Source organism: Syngnathus floridae, chromosome 2, assembly GCF_059516105.1.
Source record: "Syngnathus floridae isolate MCC-2025c chromosome 2, RoL_Sflo_1.0, whole genome shotgun sequence".
Classification (NCBI taxonomy): domain Eukaryota; kingdom Metazoa; phylum Chordata; class Actinopteri; order Syngnathiformes; family Syngnathidae; genus Syngnathus; species Syngnathus floridae.
In genome coordinates this window covers 11,665,405-11,682,010 of record NC_142414.1, presented here as the reverse complement: position 1 = coordinate 11,682,010, position 16,606 = coordinate 11,665,405, and the positions used below count along the sequence as shown (strand labels likewise).

Below are 16,606 nucleotides of genomic sequence, written 5' to 3'. Positions count from 1 at the left end.
ATTATCATTGACAAAATAATACATAACAAATGGATGCAATAATGATGTTATTCGTGTTTGGAGTAATTTAGCAAAAGCCAATCAATAAATATGAAACTAGCAAATTTATAAAGAATAAACCCCATAGTATGTTCCATAGTGCTATAAATGATGTACAAATATTAAATGTTTTTATATGTTCAATCAAATTTAATTAATCATATCCAACCAAGTGAGAATTATTGTGCATGTCTGATATGCATCAGTCCATTGAGTCCATAGAAGACTAATAACTTCTCAAAACAGGAACTGTGACCAGCCCTTGATATTGCATAAGATGAGGTCTGGACCATGGTCTAAGATTAGAGAGACGCAGTTCTAGGGCTGCACAATATCTATTGCGATATTTTTCGATATATTGTGCATATCGCAAAGAGATGCAATATTGTTTTGTGTAATTGCATGATTTTACATAAATCTGACCTGCCAGATGCAATTTGCATAGCCAGCCAATAGTTGAACATTACAATTTATGAGCTAAAAATACACTGAGCTTGTTTAATCGGCCACATCAAAACATGTCCCTGTCATTAGATAATAAAACTATTTCTTTAACTACATGTTAAATATCGCAATATCGATATTCCCATTTGCACATCACGTGTTTTTCCCAATACCGTACAGCCCGAACTGACAGGCGCTTACACACATTGAAAAAATGCATGTGGGGGGGGGGGGGGGGGGGTTGTACGTATGATGCACGTGACTTCCCGGTTCCTGCAAATGATAAAATTGGTTATATGAATCACTTGACTGTCAGAATATCTGTGTATCAAACTGGTGCTGAAAAACATCGCTTAGACCCATGAGTCATGGTATAACCTTTTGAACACCAATATGCCGGGAGTCGCGTTTGGTATTTGCCTAATACACACATGGTCGAATTAGACTGTTTAGCGAGCCTCCCAATTGAAGCCAAAAGCATTTGGAGCTCTGTAATCATAGTTAGGCCTGCTAACACCAGCCGGATTACAGTAGCCAGTATTTATATTATCAATGTAATCACAGTGAGGTATGCGTTATTATAATTTATCATTATCATGATGGGTTTGATTTCCATCCAGTTGAGGATCATCATCATCATCATCGAGATTGGGAGCTGATGAGGCTCAGCCCATATAGGCGCATGTCTCCACTCCCAACGACACACATGATTTAGCCAGCCGAATTCACCCTACAAGATATCATCAAATTAAGAAATAAGAAAATTTCTTTAGACTTACCGATACCAGGAGCGGAGTAGATGAAATACAGTGCCGAGGTTGAGAGCGAAAAAAGGAATAAAAGCCCAAGGTATGACCTTCTCCGGAAACGCAAATGTGTCGGCATTATACAGGCAGCAAAAAAAGCACACGGTGGCACGTTTGCGTTATCTACACACAGCCAGCAGACAGAGCGGTTCCGATGTGTCCAGGTGCTGGAAGGTTCGGACAGTGGTAGGCTTTTAACGATCCGAGCGGTGTGGTGGTGTCGCTCTCTCTGCGGCTTCGCCGAGGCAGCAGGCGGCCAAGAGCACACGTCGATTTCCACGGCAGGTTGACAACAGGAGAGGTCCTCCGGTAATCAGTCCAGTCATACGAATTCCATTCCTGACAGGGGTTGTTTCAACTCTAAATGCGTCTAAAGTCCGAGGTGGAAATCATAAAAACCCATACACACACGCGCACGCACACGTACGGGAACAACGGACTTTGGCGGTGACAGAGCGAAGCAACCCGGCGGCCTTGTCGTTTTTCAGTGCTGGGCCATTATTTGTCACGCTGTACGTAGATGATGGAACTCGGCCGCTCCTGAGCTCTCTCTGCCTCCCAGCCAGCCAGCAAGCCAGCCTCCCTGCCTGCTTTACCTTGCTTGCTTGCCTTCCTGTAATGAGCTTTTTCCCGCAGGAAAATGAGCAGCAGCACCTCAGTGGGCGTAGACACTGCAACGTGCCTTTAGCGTATCCACCGTGCACAGAGGGGAGGGGGGGCTGTGGTGGGTGTGTGTAGGGGGATGCATTCGCTTGAAACAGACACGCTGATTATTATTTTTCTATTTTTTGGTTATTGCCTTCTGGGACGGGTAAGATATCAAATACATAAGGGATCTCTAAGCAGCCCGTACGCCAATACTCAACTAAGGTACTATATGGCAAAACGCCTAATGTTTTGCGTTATTTAAAACGCTCGTTTACATAAAGCCCCACATTTTCTCTCCATTTGGTGGCAGCATTCTTAAGTGTTCCTGCCTACATGAAGCGTCGGTTTATTACATTGGGCGCACTCGTTTTTAAGGGTGGCACTTGACAACTGGCGCCGTTGCAAAGGCTTATGGGAAATGGTGTCCATTTAATAAAATCTATCATTTGGAACATATTTTTATAACATGAAAAACTAACCTCTTAACTACTGAAGTCAACCCTCAATTAATATTTAGGAAAACCATCCTAATACGTATTTTAAGAGCTAACAGCGAATTAAAATACATGCTTCCGTATTTTCTGCGCATGCGTACAAAACTAGAAACTACAACTCCCACAAGCATACACTCAGGAATTAGATTATGACGTTAAAAACAAACATGGCGCTGTCGACATGGGTTTGTTAGTCTTTTTAGGGATAAACATTCGTATTATTGTTTGAACTAATGTTGACAATAATGGAAACCAATAGAGTTCACGTTCTGTGTTCGTTGTTGTCAGTTTTATTTCTTTGCCCGTCCTTGTCAGGTCGAACAGAGGCGATAAAGTCTTCGGACGTGTATGAGAGAAATGACAAGGGAATGGACGCTCTTCACAAGGATTATTCTCTGTCTGACAGCCAGCTTTCATCAACCAAGCATGACATTGAAGAGGCTCGCGATTTACTCGATAGACCGGAAGACATAGCGGCTGTCAGGTTAGTGTGAGTTCATGGTTCTAATATAAGTGATTTGTGGAGAAGCCTGTCAGTCTCAATATGAAATAGTACTGGGCTAGACGAAACCAATCGGAGGTTTGTCAATGTCATTGGGAAGAAATTGTCCCAACAAATTTGAACTCTTGCGTTATCTGTAGAAAACACATCACGAGTTAAAGGGAGGGTAAACGCGACGATGGTTAATTTTTCACTAACTAACCATGTTCATGTATATCTTTTTTTATCAGGAAAATGAAAAAAGTTAGCATTTTCTATTTTATTTTGGATACATATTGAAACAATAAATGCCCTTAAAAACGCCCACTTTTCATGAGGAATAGGGCCACGCCCCCCTCCCCTTCATGTCTTGGCGATGACGTCACGGAAGGAAGTGATTGTGGCAGTCGTGAGGGACACCCCCCTAACTGCAGGCCTGCTGGGTGAGACCCCCCACCCCCAAATACCCAGCAGGTCCATGAAACAGCACAGAGGCGGTTCGATCCACAGCGGTCAGCTGATGGGCTGTGGATGTCGAGCCTCACAAAAACAGGTGTCTGTGTCTAGAGGACCCAGGGTACTCTGGCGGGGTAGATGCAGATGGTGTCCGACGGAGGTCGGCCCCATCCAGGGTCCAACAAGGAAGAAGGCATGGGTGCGTATCTCACACTGAGACTGCAGCCGTAAGGAAGAGGGTGCGGCCCACTGTTGGTCGGCCAGGTGGTCACCTGCGTCCAACAAAGGTAGCAGTGCTGGCCAAAAAAAAAACGATGAGGCAGCTTCATAGCTTCCAGCTTCATAGTAGTGCCAATAAATATGGAGGCCTGCTGTTCTTTTCATAGTCCATCCATCTATTTTGTATACTGCTTTATTTGCATTGGGGTCACGCATCAGATGGAACCTACCTGCAAGGCAAATATAGATTTCTTCCTTGTAGACAAGTCACCTTGAAAACCTTAGTTTCTGTAGGTCCCTGTAGACTGTATGCTGTTCATGTGGCTCCCTGGCTCTGTTTTTTTGTCACTAGTAGTTACATTAGATTGGTGAAACAGTCGTATTACATAAGTCTCTCTGACGACCCAAAATAGTCCGCACAAGCAGTAATGAATACCTGTAGCTAAAAATATAAGTAGCAAGCAAAATGTATCTCATTGGAGCAAAGACTACTGTTTCTTCTTAACTAGAAATACTCAAGTAAATGTAAAAGTATGTTGCCGTAAAACTATTCTGAATTACATTTTTTAAGAAAGGGTCTTTTCTAAGTGAATCTTGTTTTTTAAGAAAGATTTCTTTTCGAAGTGAATTTTGTGTTACACTCCACTCACTCGTACTACTCTGCTTTTCTCCTTGTAGCAAGACAAATGATACAGAAATCCACGCAAATGATTCCATCCACTCCACAGCGTTGTCAACCAAGCCGACAATGCCAGCACCCCCAAATCCCAAGGCCATTCTACCTGCGCAAACGGGGGTCCAGGCCCAAGAAGAAGAACAGTCCAATGGGTTGACCATATTCTTTAGCCTTCTAGTCATTGGTAGGTTGGCTTTCATGATGTAGTAGTATAGGTAGCAATAACAAATAAAAACAATACATTAAAAAATATAAATATATAAATTAAAAAAGGAAATCCTGGTCCACCATCCGGCGTCTCAGGAGGGGGGAAGCAGTGCACCGTCAACACTGTTTGCATTACACATCAGTCTCTTTAAACATACGACATGTTCCTTTTGCTGCTAAACGTGAGTCACTGAGTGCATTCTATGAATTTTAATTATTTCTAGTGGTAGCATGTAGCAGCAGGATATGTATTCAGGTGTGACTGCCCTGTGAACGGCAAAGCAGATACGCAACAACTCCCTCTTGGCAAATATTCTAATCACCAGTTTGAAATACCCAGGATGGTAACTGACCAAATGTCAAACTTGAAAACACCTGGTACCGATTGGCAAGTAGATGATGTTGAACTTACTTGCTTGCAAATGTTTATTTCTTACAAAATCAGTGCAACAGATGGTTTTTATCTTTGCTCCATCTTGTCACAACAGGTATCTGCATCATCTTGGTTCATCTGCTTATCAAGTTCAAGTTACATTTTCTTCCAGAGAGTGTCGCGGTTGTGTCACTTGGTGAGTTTCTATTGACACTGACAGAATGTTTTCCCTTCACTTCTGTGGACAGACAGACAGACAGACAGATAGCTCCAGCGAGTTCCTGTGTCTTGCAGAGGCAGAATTAGCTTTCAACAGCTTAACAGAAAAGATTAGTCGAATGATTCCAGCTTCTTACCTGCCAGATACGAGGCTCTGCATAACAGACACCTGCTGTCAAGGAAGTCAAAAAGCTCCGTGCTCGCCACGAACCACATTCGCCACCGCCGGAGATGTGGGCCCAATTAGAGCTGTCACCAAACTTTCAGCTCCGTGCTCGCCACGAACAACATTCGCAACCACCGGAGATGTGGGCCCAAGTAGAGCTGTCCACAAACTTTCAGAGTGGTTCATCCCTTTTATTGTGACATTGTTGGCCACATAGTTACAATGATCTCGAATAAATAAATTGTGATTGAACAAACCTATCAAGACAAGCTTTTTCAAGGCATTAGTTGTTTCATTATTTCTCCAAAACAAATGGATGACATGGAAAATGAAAACTGCTTTTATTTTCTTGATCAAAAAATACAAAGTGAGCTTGTTAGTAAAAAATGGACCATCACAGATGAATGATCCCTCTAATTTATTTAATAATGTCTTCATCTTGCTCAAAAAGAGCTGCTACCATCAGCTGCTTCGAACAAAAGGTCCTCTGTCCTGAGTTGTTTAACACGTCTTGATGTAAATACCACAAAACAAAAGCTGGAATTCTGAAATTTTGTGTTCATCTCATGATCCGAAACCCAAATGTGTTTGGTGTACTGAACAGCAGAAACAAAGCAATTGACCTTGCCTTTCCAAAACTTTTGGAGAGGACTGTATCTGTCTCTATCCCTTTTTGTCCCTCGCCCCCTGACTGCATTGATATCTCGGCATGTTTAGAGCAGGACACTGCTGAAGAGAGATAACAACGTGTGAACATATCAGGGAGACACTGCTCTTTCTTCTTTATCGCTTCTCTCTCATCCACTGCCCTCCTCCTCACCATCCCAATCCATCAAGGGTGCCGGTTTGATGCTTACACTTGTAGTTTCCCGAGTGTCTTACTCTTGCTCCCTACACGGTTTTCTTTTCTCACCGTTTTAGTTCACGTGTTTTCGCTGAGCTTTGTCATGATCACTAAAGTCTATGGGAACTTTCAGTGAGTAAATTATAACAAAGGGAGCACTATTTGGAGAACTGTGTAGTATCTTCATTAACTAAAGTCAACATGTTTTGCTAGTGTCTATTCTTTAACCTCTAACCAGACACCTTGAAGTTGGATTGAAATGTTCTCATATATTAAAAGTGGTACATTATTTTGCTCTCTTGTTTCTATATTCCTTCTAGGGATTCTAATGGGAGGATTCATTAAGATCATTGAGTTCCAAGAATTGGCCAACTGGAAGGTACAGTGACTCATTCTTGTATGTATGAATGTTGTTGGTTTTGCATTTGCATGTTCTGTCCATTTTGTTTTTTTTGCTTTCCCTTCAATATTTTGCTCCCTTAGCCTTATCTCGAATGTTTGTCATAAATCTTTTCCGCTCGCAATACCTGCGCACACTCTGTGTGGTTCACTCGTGCTCCAATGGAGCCCTGATTGTAGCCCCCACCCCACCCCGTTGTTATTCTTCTGGAGCTTGCAGCCTTTAATTAACATTCCTCACTCTGTACCATCGAGTGAAAGAATGAATGAACAAGAGAGGGAAATATGGAGAAAAAAGGGGCGGGAGGGGGGGACAGGTTATGCCAGTGTTTTGTATACAAGGGGACCTGTTGTGTTTTTGTTTCGTGTGTGTGTGTGCGCGTGCGTGTGTGCGTGTGTGTGTTGGTAAGTGGGTGTGTCAATATTCTACCTTGGGCCGCTCAGGGTTCTGTGTAGTCATTGACCCCAGTAACATGAGCCCATGGTGCCCATTTGCTTTTCAGAACGTGTGACTATGTTTACAAGCAGCCAATACCCCTTTTTAAAACCCAAGTCTTGACAGTATTTGGGTTTCTTAAGACCACAGAAACTCTTCAGATACCAGAACATGCCCTTGAAAGGAATTTTAAAATCAATGTGTGTCATGGGTTCAATCAGGATACTTAAATGCACAAGTAGCTCTGTTTGTTGACACATGTAAAGAGGTTATTCTTGTCCCCACGGGGGTCGCGGGCGTGCTGGAGCCTATCGCAGCAGTCATTGGATGGTAGGCAGCAGACACCCTGAACCGGTTGCCAGCCAATCGCAGGGCACACAGAGATGAACAACTGTCACACTGGCACTCACACCAGGGGCAATTTGGAGTGCTCAATCAGCCTACCATGCATGTTTTTGGGGAGTGGGAGGAAACCGGAGTGCCCGGAGAAAACCACTGCGAAAACACGAAAACACGTCAGGCTTGGCAAAAAACCTTGTCTGGATAAAATGGTTCGGATGGATTACAGACAGATTACAATTAAACCTCTTTGTAAATCTCAGTTTAATTTTTTGCGTTTAAACCATGTTAAATTTAATCCTGTTGCACTAGAACCTTAAACACCAGTTCAAACTGTTTGGACAGTTTAATTTTACCACTGGCTGATTTTTTTTTTTAGGTGTATAGCTAAAAAAATAATGAAGAAAAAGAAAATTATTAGACAGACCTAATCCTCTTGAATTTTATGATGAATTTTACTGAGGAAACAGCTTTGGAGCTGAACATGAAGATTATCTCATTTGTCAGACATGTTAATGAGAGAAATGCTGCAACATTTTTTTTTAAGTTTTTCCTGCAAGCTTTTATTGAGTGGCTACTCTTGTTTTTTTTTTTCTTTCTATTAGATTGATCAGTTCAGTCGCTGCTGAACATCGTCTTTCTTTTTCAACATATTGTTGTTTGTCTTCTATTTGCTCCGTTAATTCGGCCATCAAGTCGTTGTCAAAGGAGGAAATGTTTAAACTTCTCTGCCGAACCATTTTAACAAAGCCAATCCCGTTAACAAGTCATGTTAGGCTAACGTATTTACGAGCAAGCAATTATGCCAGACCACATCCCACTGAGTGGTGTAGGGCGAACACCGCTCCATCCGGGTTCTCAAAATTTGATAATGACAAGAAAACCTCAAATGAACTCTGACAAAAAAACTTGCTACGAAAATGCTTTTTTCACCGTTATATTCAACAGAAGCAATGTGTTCCTTCAATTCAAAATTTTAATGACTTTTTTTTTTTTTTTAACTGAAGGTTCAAACTTGTAGTTATCCTAAAAGCAGGCGTTCCCTCCCTCGTTCTCTCTCTCTTGCTTTCTCAGCAAGCATGTTTCAAAAGTTGGCCCATTTTACAAACCTATCAAGCCTTCAGCCACAAACCAGCAAGACCCCCCGAGGCAGTCGCATCCTGCCTTTCCAGGCTTTGCCCTTGCCTTTCCCCACCAATCTGCTTTCTTTGCCCTTTACTGCAAACTCCCCCATCTGCACTTCTTTCCCCACAGACAAACAAAAAAAAAAAGTCTCTTTTGCACTCTTTTGTATTATGAATACACTCATTTGCCTTGAGGTCCGGAAAACTAGAATGCTGCTAGAAAGTATCTCTGGCAGCAACTTTTGAAACAAGAAAACGACCAGTACATCAAGCTACATTAGTGAATACAATTTCCCGTCTCCTAGTTTGCCTCCTTGTCATTGACTCATGGGTTTTTCTATGTGACTGTTGTGCTGTGTTTTAAGCCTCAAAGGCCAGTGCATATTTTTTTCATGTTATTCAATCTCTTCACACCAAGAAAATGGAGCAACACGGACAGAATGGTTTTAATTATGGTTTCGGGGCCCTTTTTCCTCATCAAGTGCGGTCACAGGGGAACCACACAGAAATTCATCGAAGTTTTTTTTTTTTTTGCAATTCGCTTCTTTTCAAATGTAATTATCTCTTCTGTCTGCAACATCTTTAATTTGAACCACTTCACTCCCTCAGGATTTCACACGTAGGTCAGTCTCGTAATTACTGACCCTGCATTTAAATTTTATTTATCCAGGTAAGATAATTAGAATTGTTTCTCATTCACATTGCCGACCTGGCTGCGGACGGACGAGCATAAATCAAGGCAAATTAGAAGCAAATCGTAATACATCAACCTGTACAATTAGATATAGTTACATATTTATATACTAGATTATTCATTATAGTACTAGGTGAATAAAAGGTTCATACGCTAAAAAGAGATGCAGAAATAAACTTTTTAATAATATCTAATTGAATGAATGTGGTGCATTTTATTATTTATTGCAAAGTGTTACTAGGGTGGGGAACAAGCTTTTTTTCATTTGTATTTCAATTGTTGCATAATGTCTATGCATATGTGCCTGTTCACTCCTGCACACATTCTTTTATTTTGCTATTAAACCTGCGCATGCATGCAGAATTATGTCTGTCAATCTGCTGCATGTAAGGGCCGCCATCCTCAGTCTCAGATGTGATTTATGTTTGCCTTGTCACTTTCCCCGTAAGGCAAAAGTCTAGTTGAGCGGGAACATTCAAGAATTTCTGAATGGCCTCTTTTTCTCTCATAAGGAAGTCTGTTTCCGCAACATGTATGCTCTGTATGCAATCCCATAGCTTGACCTAGTTTTAAAATGAAGTTGGGGGAGTGTAAATTTGTGTCGAACTTTTGCTGTTGTTGGTTTTTTTATTTTTTATCAGGTGGCCGCTTTTTCATATAAGTCTAAAAAAAAAAGCTGTTTGAGTTAGTAACCTAGTAGCATAACAATTGAATAAGATCTACTCTGAATCAATCCGATCTACCTTGCACCATGTGTACTTTGCTCAGGTATCAAAAACTGCAGCAGAACTATTTTCTCCTTTCACCACAAGGGGTCAGTTTTCCATCTCTGTTCATCATGGGTATGCTGTGCCTGGAGCTGATGACTGCAGACTGTGTTCGCCTCCATCTGCTCATGGGGTCATTGGGGCAGAGAGGCTCGAACAAGCTGTCAAGACTGCTGCCTATACACAAAGGGAGAGATTGTTGACTAGATGGACTAAATATGGACCGGCCCTCTTCGATCTTTCTGACAGAAAACTGATACAAATGTCCAGTCAGCCACTACCCAGAAATAGATCTATCCTTCTTTTGCTTTCTAACGCACACCGTGTATTGAGTTTAACGTGCACTAAAAGGAATTATGGACATTCTGCTGCGCAGTTTGTTGCTCGGCTCCTTCTTGCTTCATTTATAGATTTTTTTACATCCACCTTCAACCGAATGTTATGCATGGGCAGATGATGCATGTACATCACATCCACTTGCTTGTGCGTACATGCGTGTTCATCGTGCATATACAGTAAATTTGTTATTGCAAGAGCACATGGTCTAGTATGCACAGACCCAGGGACAAGAAGGGAGCACTGCACGAGCACATGATGCCCACGCCTGAACTAGGCTGGCCCATTTAGCAACAATGATTTCATTATAGCACTGAAATTATCAGAAAGCTAAGGTCGCAGAGACTGTGTGTGTGCGTGGATTATTCTTAGGGGGAATTCACGTGTCTTTTTATAGCATGTGTGTTTGAGTGGGTAGTTCTCTGCATGCATGAATTTGCTGGCATTGTGTGCGTGTGTGCGTGCATGCGTGCATGCATACGTGTGTTAGCCAGTCATCCAGAAGCAAACATGCTAATATGTCCTGTCAGATAAAGCATTGTTTCTTGGCTTCTCTTCCTCAAATTCCCTTGTCCACAGCTAAGTATAAAGTCAGCTGATGATTGTTGCCACTATTGTAATGAATAAGAAATATGTGTGGTGGATTTAGTATTAACAAGAAGCATTCCTTCATTTTCTGGTTTGTACTAGCATCACTATTTGGATTTACGCAGGCAAATGTGCACCAGTTCAGTAAAGTAACTGATCCAATTGAAACAACTTCCTAAAATATCCTTCTTTCCGATTAATCTCCTTTTGAATCAAGTGGTTTTGAATTTCAGGATGTTAAAAACTGTTCAAGCTAATTTGCATGTTGAATTACCCTAGAGCGACAATCGTGGCTTTTCGGGAGCACTTCGTTTGCTTATTCACTGTCAAGTTGTTAAATCTTGATAATTTTGCTTTTGTTGTTGTTGCTCTTTTACTGTGAAATGTTAAATAGGGCCTTTTCTCTTTTTATTTTCAAATAGGAGGAGGAAATGTTCCGACCCAATATGTTCTTTCTTTTGCTCCTCCCGCCCATCATCTTTGAATCAGGATACTCTTTACATAAGGTGATGTACAGCAGAACAAAGTGTGATTGATACAAGTATTGTACAAGATTTTTCAACAGGGCAATTTAAATATGAAATTAAGAAATGCTTACTATCTAATGCGATTGTTGTGTATGTTTTTTTATATACAGAAATATATGAGCACCTGAAGTATGTGTGATTTGAGTGTTCTGTTAATGAATTAGCCGTGGTTTTAAAAAACAAAAGTGGTGCGACTGTGGTTTACCTTAAAATTAATACTCTTAATGTATTCACCTTAAAATTAATTTTCTTAATGTATTCACCTTGCATTTTGCATGTTTGCTGTAATTTGAAATGTTAGGGAAAGAAGTATTTCATAATCTCTCAGATTTGATAAGAAATGAAACTCACAATCACTCTCAAATGTACTTCCAAGCATATTCAGCAAGAGAAAGTTGATATTAAAAAAAAATACATTCTGAGCATAAATCGTTCAAAACATGGTATTGAATGTTCACTGATAGTAATGTGTTATTGCCTCCCCACTGAAATCTAATGGATTGCCTCCCTCCATGTGTGTTCAGGGTAACTTCTTCCAGAACATTGGCTCCATCACCCTGTTTGCAGTGATTGGTACGGCTATCTCTGCCTTCATCGTAGGAGGAGGCATCTACTTCCTCGGACAAGTAAGATATGCTCAGACTACATTTTGTCATATAGATTTCCATCGCTCTGAGTTCAGTAGCCTTGCGGGTTTTTTTTTTCTCTCTCACCCACAGGCAGATGTGATCTACAAGATGACCATGACAGATAGGTGAGACCTTGTTGTTGCTGTTACATATTCATTTTCTGCTGTTTCTTCATTAAAATTAGAATAATAGCAGGTTCAAACACTGTTCATTTAACCAGCAAGGATTGTTGCTCTTTATTTTAGACATTGACGGGACAGTAGAGAATGTTTTGATTTTTCAATGTTTATTAATTAAAAAAAACACTAATAATGTCAATATTATGCTAAATAAGCGGTTCTATCACAGCAACATAAATTTTAGACTGAAATTATGAATTATGCATGTCCTTTTACAACTGGGTATGTGGCTGTGTTAAGAAATAACCACTCACATTCAAACTTGTGTTAAAGTGAAGTCAGCACACGCCGGCTGCTACTTAAAGTGCCTCTGATTGACCACAAATAAAGTTCCGCTTGATAGAGTTTTGCCTACTCTACCTTTTATGCAAGAACCACACGTAAGACAATTTGCACATTTTACACTTGCAAGCGGGGAAAGCCATCAGCACCCCTGTGTGGTACAGAGGTGCTTGGAAGCAGTCTAATTTTTGCCTCTTGTAAGGGAATATTTATTGAGAGAAAGCAGGGTGGCGGTGAGAGTGAAGAGGTTTCGGAGGTCACCTCTGCAAACTGGTTAATCAGTGCAGAGGTTAGTAGCTCTTTGTTTTACAAGGTTGTGGAAACAGAAACTAGTGGAGCATTTTAGATAACTAACTAAGCAAGAATGTTTCCACATCATTTGGAAAGTTTCAACAACAAACAATGAACCTTTCTTGTGTTGTAGTTTTGCCTTTGGCTCACTCATCTCCGCTGTAGACCCCGTCGCTACCATCGCCATCTTTAATGCGCTCAACGTGGACCCCGTCCTGAACATGTTGGTGTTTGGTGAAAGCATCCTTAATGATGCGGTCTCTATTGTCCTCACAAAGTAAGAGTCCATTTTCTTCAAATTTGTCATACGTCATCAGATTTTGGTGCCAACATTTTGTTCACTCATCCAAACACACGGCTTTGCATTTGAAAGATGGAATTTGTCTGCCCTCTAGGGTCAGTCAAAGGTACAACTAGTCTTGGTTAACATTTTGTTCTCTGTCTGGTGTTTCTTTAGCACTGCAGAGGGCTTCTTTTCCCGCTCAGACACAAGCACAGGCTGGGAGACATTTCTGCAAGCAGTGTCATATTTCCTCAAAATGTTCTTTGGTTCTGCTGCCTTGGGGACCCTCACAGGACTCATCTCTGCTCTTGTATCCACTTATGTTGGGTCTGATACTGTACTGTTTAGTGAACATCTATTTTGCAGCAGTCTTATTGATCTTCCTTAACTTGCGAACCAGTTCCTAAAACACTTTGACTTGAGGAAGACTCCCTCTCTAGAGTTTGGAATGATGATCATTTTTGCTTACCTTCCCTACGGCCTGGCAGAGGGTATTTCACTGTCTGGTAGGCACATACTTGCAGGTTGACTGATTGATTTTGTTTCTCATGTATGATTGTAATATGTGGACTCTTCATCCACAGGAATTATGTCCATCCTGTTTGCTGGAATCGTGATGTCTCATTACACCCATCACAATCTGTCTCCTGTCACCCAGATCCTCATGCAGCAGACACTACGCTCAGTGGCCTTTATGTGCGGTCAGTTAATTCCCACCGTTTCCCGTAATTATCCCATCACTATTATAGCCGTTAACGCTGTTTTTTTTTTTTCACCCCACTTTCAGAGACCTGCGTCTTTGCCTTCCTCGGTCTATCCATCTTCAGCTTCCCTCACAAATTTGAAATATCGTTTGTTATTTGGTGCATTGTAAGTGATATACTTATGTTGACACTCGTGCGCAGTGGCTTATGTCTCCCGTCACCGTGAAGACTTTCTTATCTCATTCTAGGTGCTGGTTCTTCTGGGTCGTGCCGTCAACATCTTCCCTCTGTCATTCCTCCTTAACTTTTGCAGAGATCACAAGATCACACCCAAGATGATGTTTATCATGTGGTTCAGTGGTGAGATAAGACAGTCAACAGTAATTTTCGAAAGAGAAACAGGAAGTCATCTACACTTGTGTGTTTGCACAAGATGGCTGATAAAGCTGTGTTCAGTGCATGGTGTTTATCAGATATGGACCACTTAAAAACAAAAAAAAGAACCGCAATTGAGCACCAAACGTTTATTTTTACACTAGTAAAAATCTGGCTCAAAAAATTCTGCTTGTAGAAAGTTAACTATTAACATTCTCACCTTTGGACAATTTAGTTACTGTAATGTTTGTTGTTTTGTTGTTGCATTTTTGAGGTTTGAGAGGTGCTATCCCGTATGCTCTGAGCCTGCATCTTGGCCTGGAGCCAATCGAGAAGCGGCAACTGATCGGCACCACCACTATCATCATCGTGCTCTTTACTATCCTTCTCCTCGGGGGTGGCACCATGCCACTCATCCGCATCATGGATATTGAAGATAGCCAGTCACGGCGCAAGAATAAGAAGGACATCAATCTGAGCAAGACGCAGAAAATGGTAACACACACTGATCCAAGCTGTGCCATTGCCTTCATCTTCTGCCATCAGACTGTGTGGTTTCTCTTGAGAGCGAAAAACATCAAAGGGTTGGAGATGGTTTATGAAGGGCACAAGATTTTCACAATATAAACCACTCTCATAACTGAGTCACACAGTTACACCACAGAGAAACATGATTTTTTTGTGTGCAGAATTTTCTTATTTGATGTGTTTCTTCTGGGAATCAGCCTTGCCAAAGGGAGCAAGATCAATTATGCTTGCATTTCTCTCTATTACTAAAATCCCTTTGCAGACTCTTCACTCAATCCTTCAGTGTGATCTCGAAACTACTCGTGTCATCTGGACGTTTTTTCTAATTCTGTGGTCCACCTCCTTTTCCTTCATCCCTTTCCCCTGTGGCTAGTTAGTCAACCCTTTTCTCTCCGATTATCTGACCCTCACCTTCTTCTTGCTATCTCCAGGGGAATACCATTGAGTCGGAGCATCTATCAGAACTGACAGAGGAGGAATATGAGGCTCACATACACCAGAGACAGGATCTGAAGGGGTTCATGTGGCTTGATGCTAAGTACCTTAACCCCTTCTTCACCCGGAGACTCACCCAGGAGGTAAGAGATGGCGAGAGACGGACTGAAATCCTCCGCCACACTGGAGGCCACTTCATCACTTTGCTGGCAATCCTTTAAGCCAATTTAAGTACTCTGCATATTGCTGAATGATGGATTTTTCAAGCTTGTATATACTCCGCATTCAGTAGAATAAGTGCCAGTACTAAAATACAAAAACAAAGTTTGGACATTAAAATTTGTTTAACAAGACAATTTTTGTAAATTGATACAGCCACACTCTTTTGTATATCCAAGAACTTGAAATAATTCTCAATATCCACTGGTGTATCATTAAAGACAATAGATATCATCACACATTTTGATTACCTTTTGTTTTAGCCATATTAAGGAATGAAAAAATCAAAGCGTTTAACTACATGAATAAAAGCTTCCTGGAATTTGACAGAATTGTTAAATGACGTATGTGTTCACTTGCACTAACTTGGAGCATGTATTTAACAGGACCTGATGCACGGACGGATCCAGATGAAGACTCTAACCAACAAGTGGTATGAAGAAGTTCGTCAGGGTCCTTCGGGTTCAGAGGACGACAATGACGAGGCAGAGCTTCTGTGAAGTGAACACTTTGACACCACATGGAAATACAAAGCACTCGCGTATTCCATGGCATGTGAGAGACAGACTTGCGTCACATGCACTATCCCCCTGTTTTTTTTTTTTTTTTTGTTTTGTTTTTTATAAACTGCCTCCATGGTTGTGTGAAGAATTTGCTTTGGGGTCTGTTCCATCATGAGGAAGTTCAGACAATCTGCACTAGCAAACACTGGGAGGCAAACTAATTCCGTGAAAAAGATTGTTCCTTACTTGAATGCCACATTGTCTGCAGCATAATTAACAGTTGATTCAGTTCACTGACATTGAACAGAATATGAGAAGTTCTGTGCATTTGCCACTTGTGAAAGGACAGACTCTTTGAATGTAAAGAAATTATAAGGAACACCTTCACTTTTTATACTGGTTCTGCTTTATTCAAAGTTTACTTTGTGTCAGGTGAACAATGTGCAATAGTGCCATTTTATATTGTATTCATTTATATTTCTGTTCAGACTTCTTCCTTTATATGCACCCACTGATTATTTGAAGCTTACAGAATGAGGATGTAATGTCAAAAGTGCCACAATGCACACAGCAGCTCTTTGGCAACTAAAGAATAAAGAGAAGTGGAGGGGAGGAGGGGGGGGGGGTGTTTCAGACTCATTAGAATATGCTATAATTTGTGATTCTGGCTCCCAGATGACATGGTCAATGTTTGTTTATATCCCCGGTAAGATTGCCGTACCTACACTGAGCTTTAATTACAACTGGAATTGTGGCTTGTGGAGAGTTTACTGTGCATCGCTAAGGTCATCTCAAATGAATGTCTTTATTTAAATGTTTGTGTGTTGATTCTGGGTTTCAGTGCTTTTTTTACAATCACCTCATGCAGTGAGTTAATAAAAAATGTCATAAATCAA

At 41.1% G+C, this 16,606-nt stretch overlaps 2 protein-coding genes across 4 annotated transcripts in view; one reads left to right on the top strand and one right to left on the bottom strand.

Moving 5' to 3' along the window:
- The window catches only part of b4galt5 (beta-1,4-galactosyltransferase 5), a 30,928-nt gene extending 28,943 nt beyond the window's left edge, over nucleotides 1-1,985 (bottom strand). Inside the window, exon 1 of the mRNA XM_088361018.1 lies at nucleotides 1,263-1,985. Coding sequence (XP_088217144.1) covers nucleotides 1,263-1,368 — 106 coding nt within the window. The 5' untranslated portion in view covers nucleotides 1,369-1,985. The remainder of the gene's footprint in view (nucleotides 1-1,262) is intronic.
- slc9a8 (solute carrier family 9 member 8) lies at nucleotides 1,183-16,606 on the top strand. Of its 3 annotated transcripts, none has more exons than XM_088361005.1 (17): nucleotides 1,183-1,332; nucleotides 2,747-2,915; nucleotides 4,266-4,447; nucleotides 4,959-5,039; nucleotides 6,393-6,451; nucleotides 11,178-11,261; nucleotides 11,807-11,908; nucleotides 12,002-12,036; nucleotides 12,797-12,940; nucleotides 13,121-13,256; nucleotides 13,347-13,452; nucleotides 13,531-13,647; nucleotides 13,734-13,816; nucleotides 13,899-14,010; nucleotides 14,300-14,520; nucleotides 14,985-15,131; nucleotides 15,594-16,606. In XM_088361005.1, the coding sequence occupies exons 2-17, from the start codon at nucleotides 2,800-2,802 to the stop codon at nucleotides 15,705-15,707; spliced, it is 1,839 nt and encodes a 612-aa protein (XP_088217131.1). In that variant the 5' UTR covers nucleotides 1,183-1,332; nucleotides 2,747-2,799; the 3' UTR covers nucleotides 15,708-16,606. The 3 variants fall into 3 exon arrangements, with proteins under 3 accessions (XP_088217131.1, XP_088217123.1, XP_088217117.1); XM_088360997.1 differs by lacking the exon at nucleotides 1,183-1,332 and adding an exon at nucleotides 1,408-1,598; XM_088360991.1 differs by lacking the exon at nucleotides 1,183-1,332 and having other exon boundaries at nucleotides 2,566-2,915.

Excerpts from the sequence above, each read along its gene's own strand:
- slc9a8 (XM_088360991.1), top strand. The coding sequence starts at position 2,665 with ATGTTGACAATAATGGAAACCAATAGAGTTCACGTTCTGTGTTCGTTG. Across the intron at positions 13,257-13,346 it reads CAGGACTCATCTCTGCTCTT|TTCCTAAAACACTTTGACTT; the intron begins GTATCCACTTAT and ends CTTGCGAACCAG. Across the intron at positions 13,817-13,898 it reads CGTTTGTTATTTGGTGCATT|GTGCTGGTTCTTCTGGGTCG; the intron begins GTAAGTGATATA and ends ATCTCATTCTAG.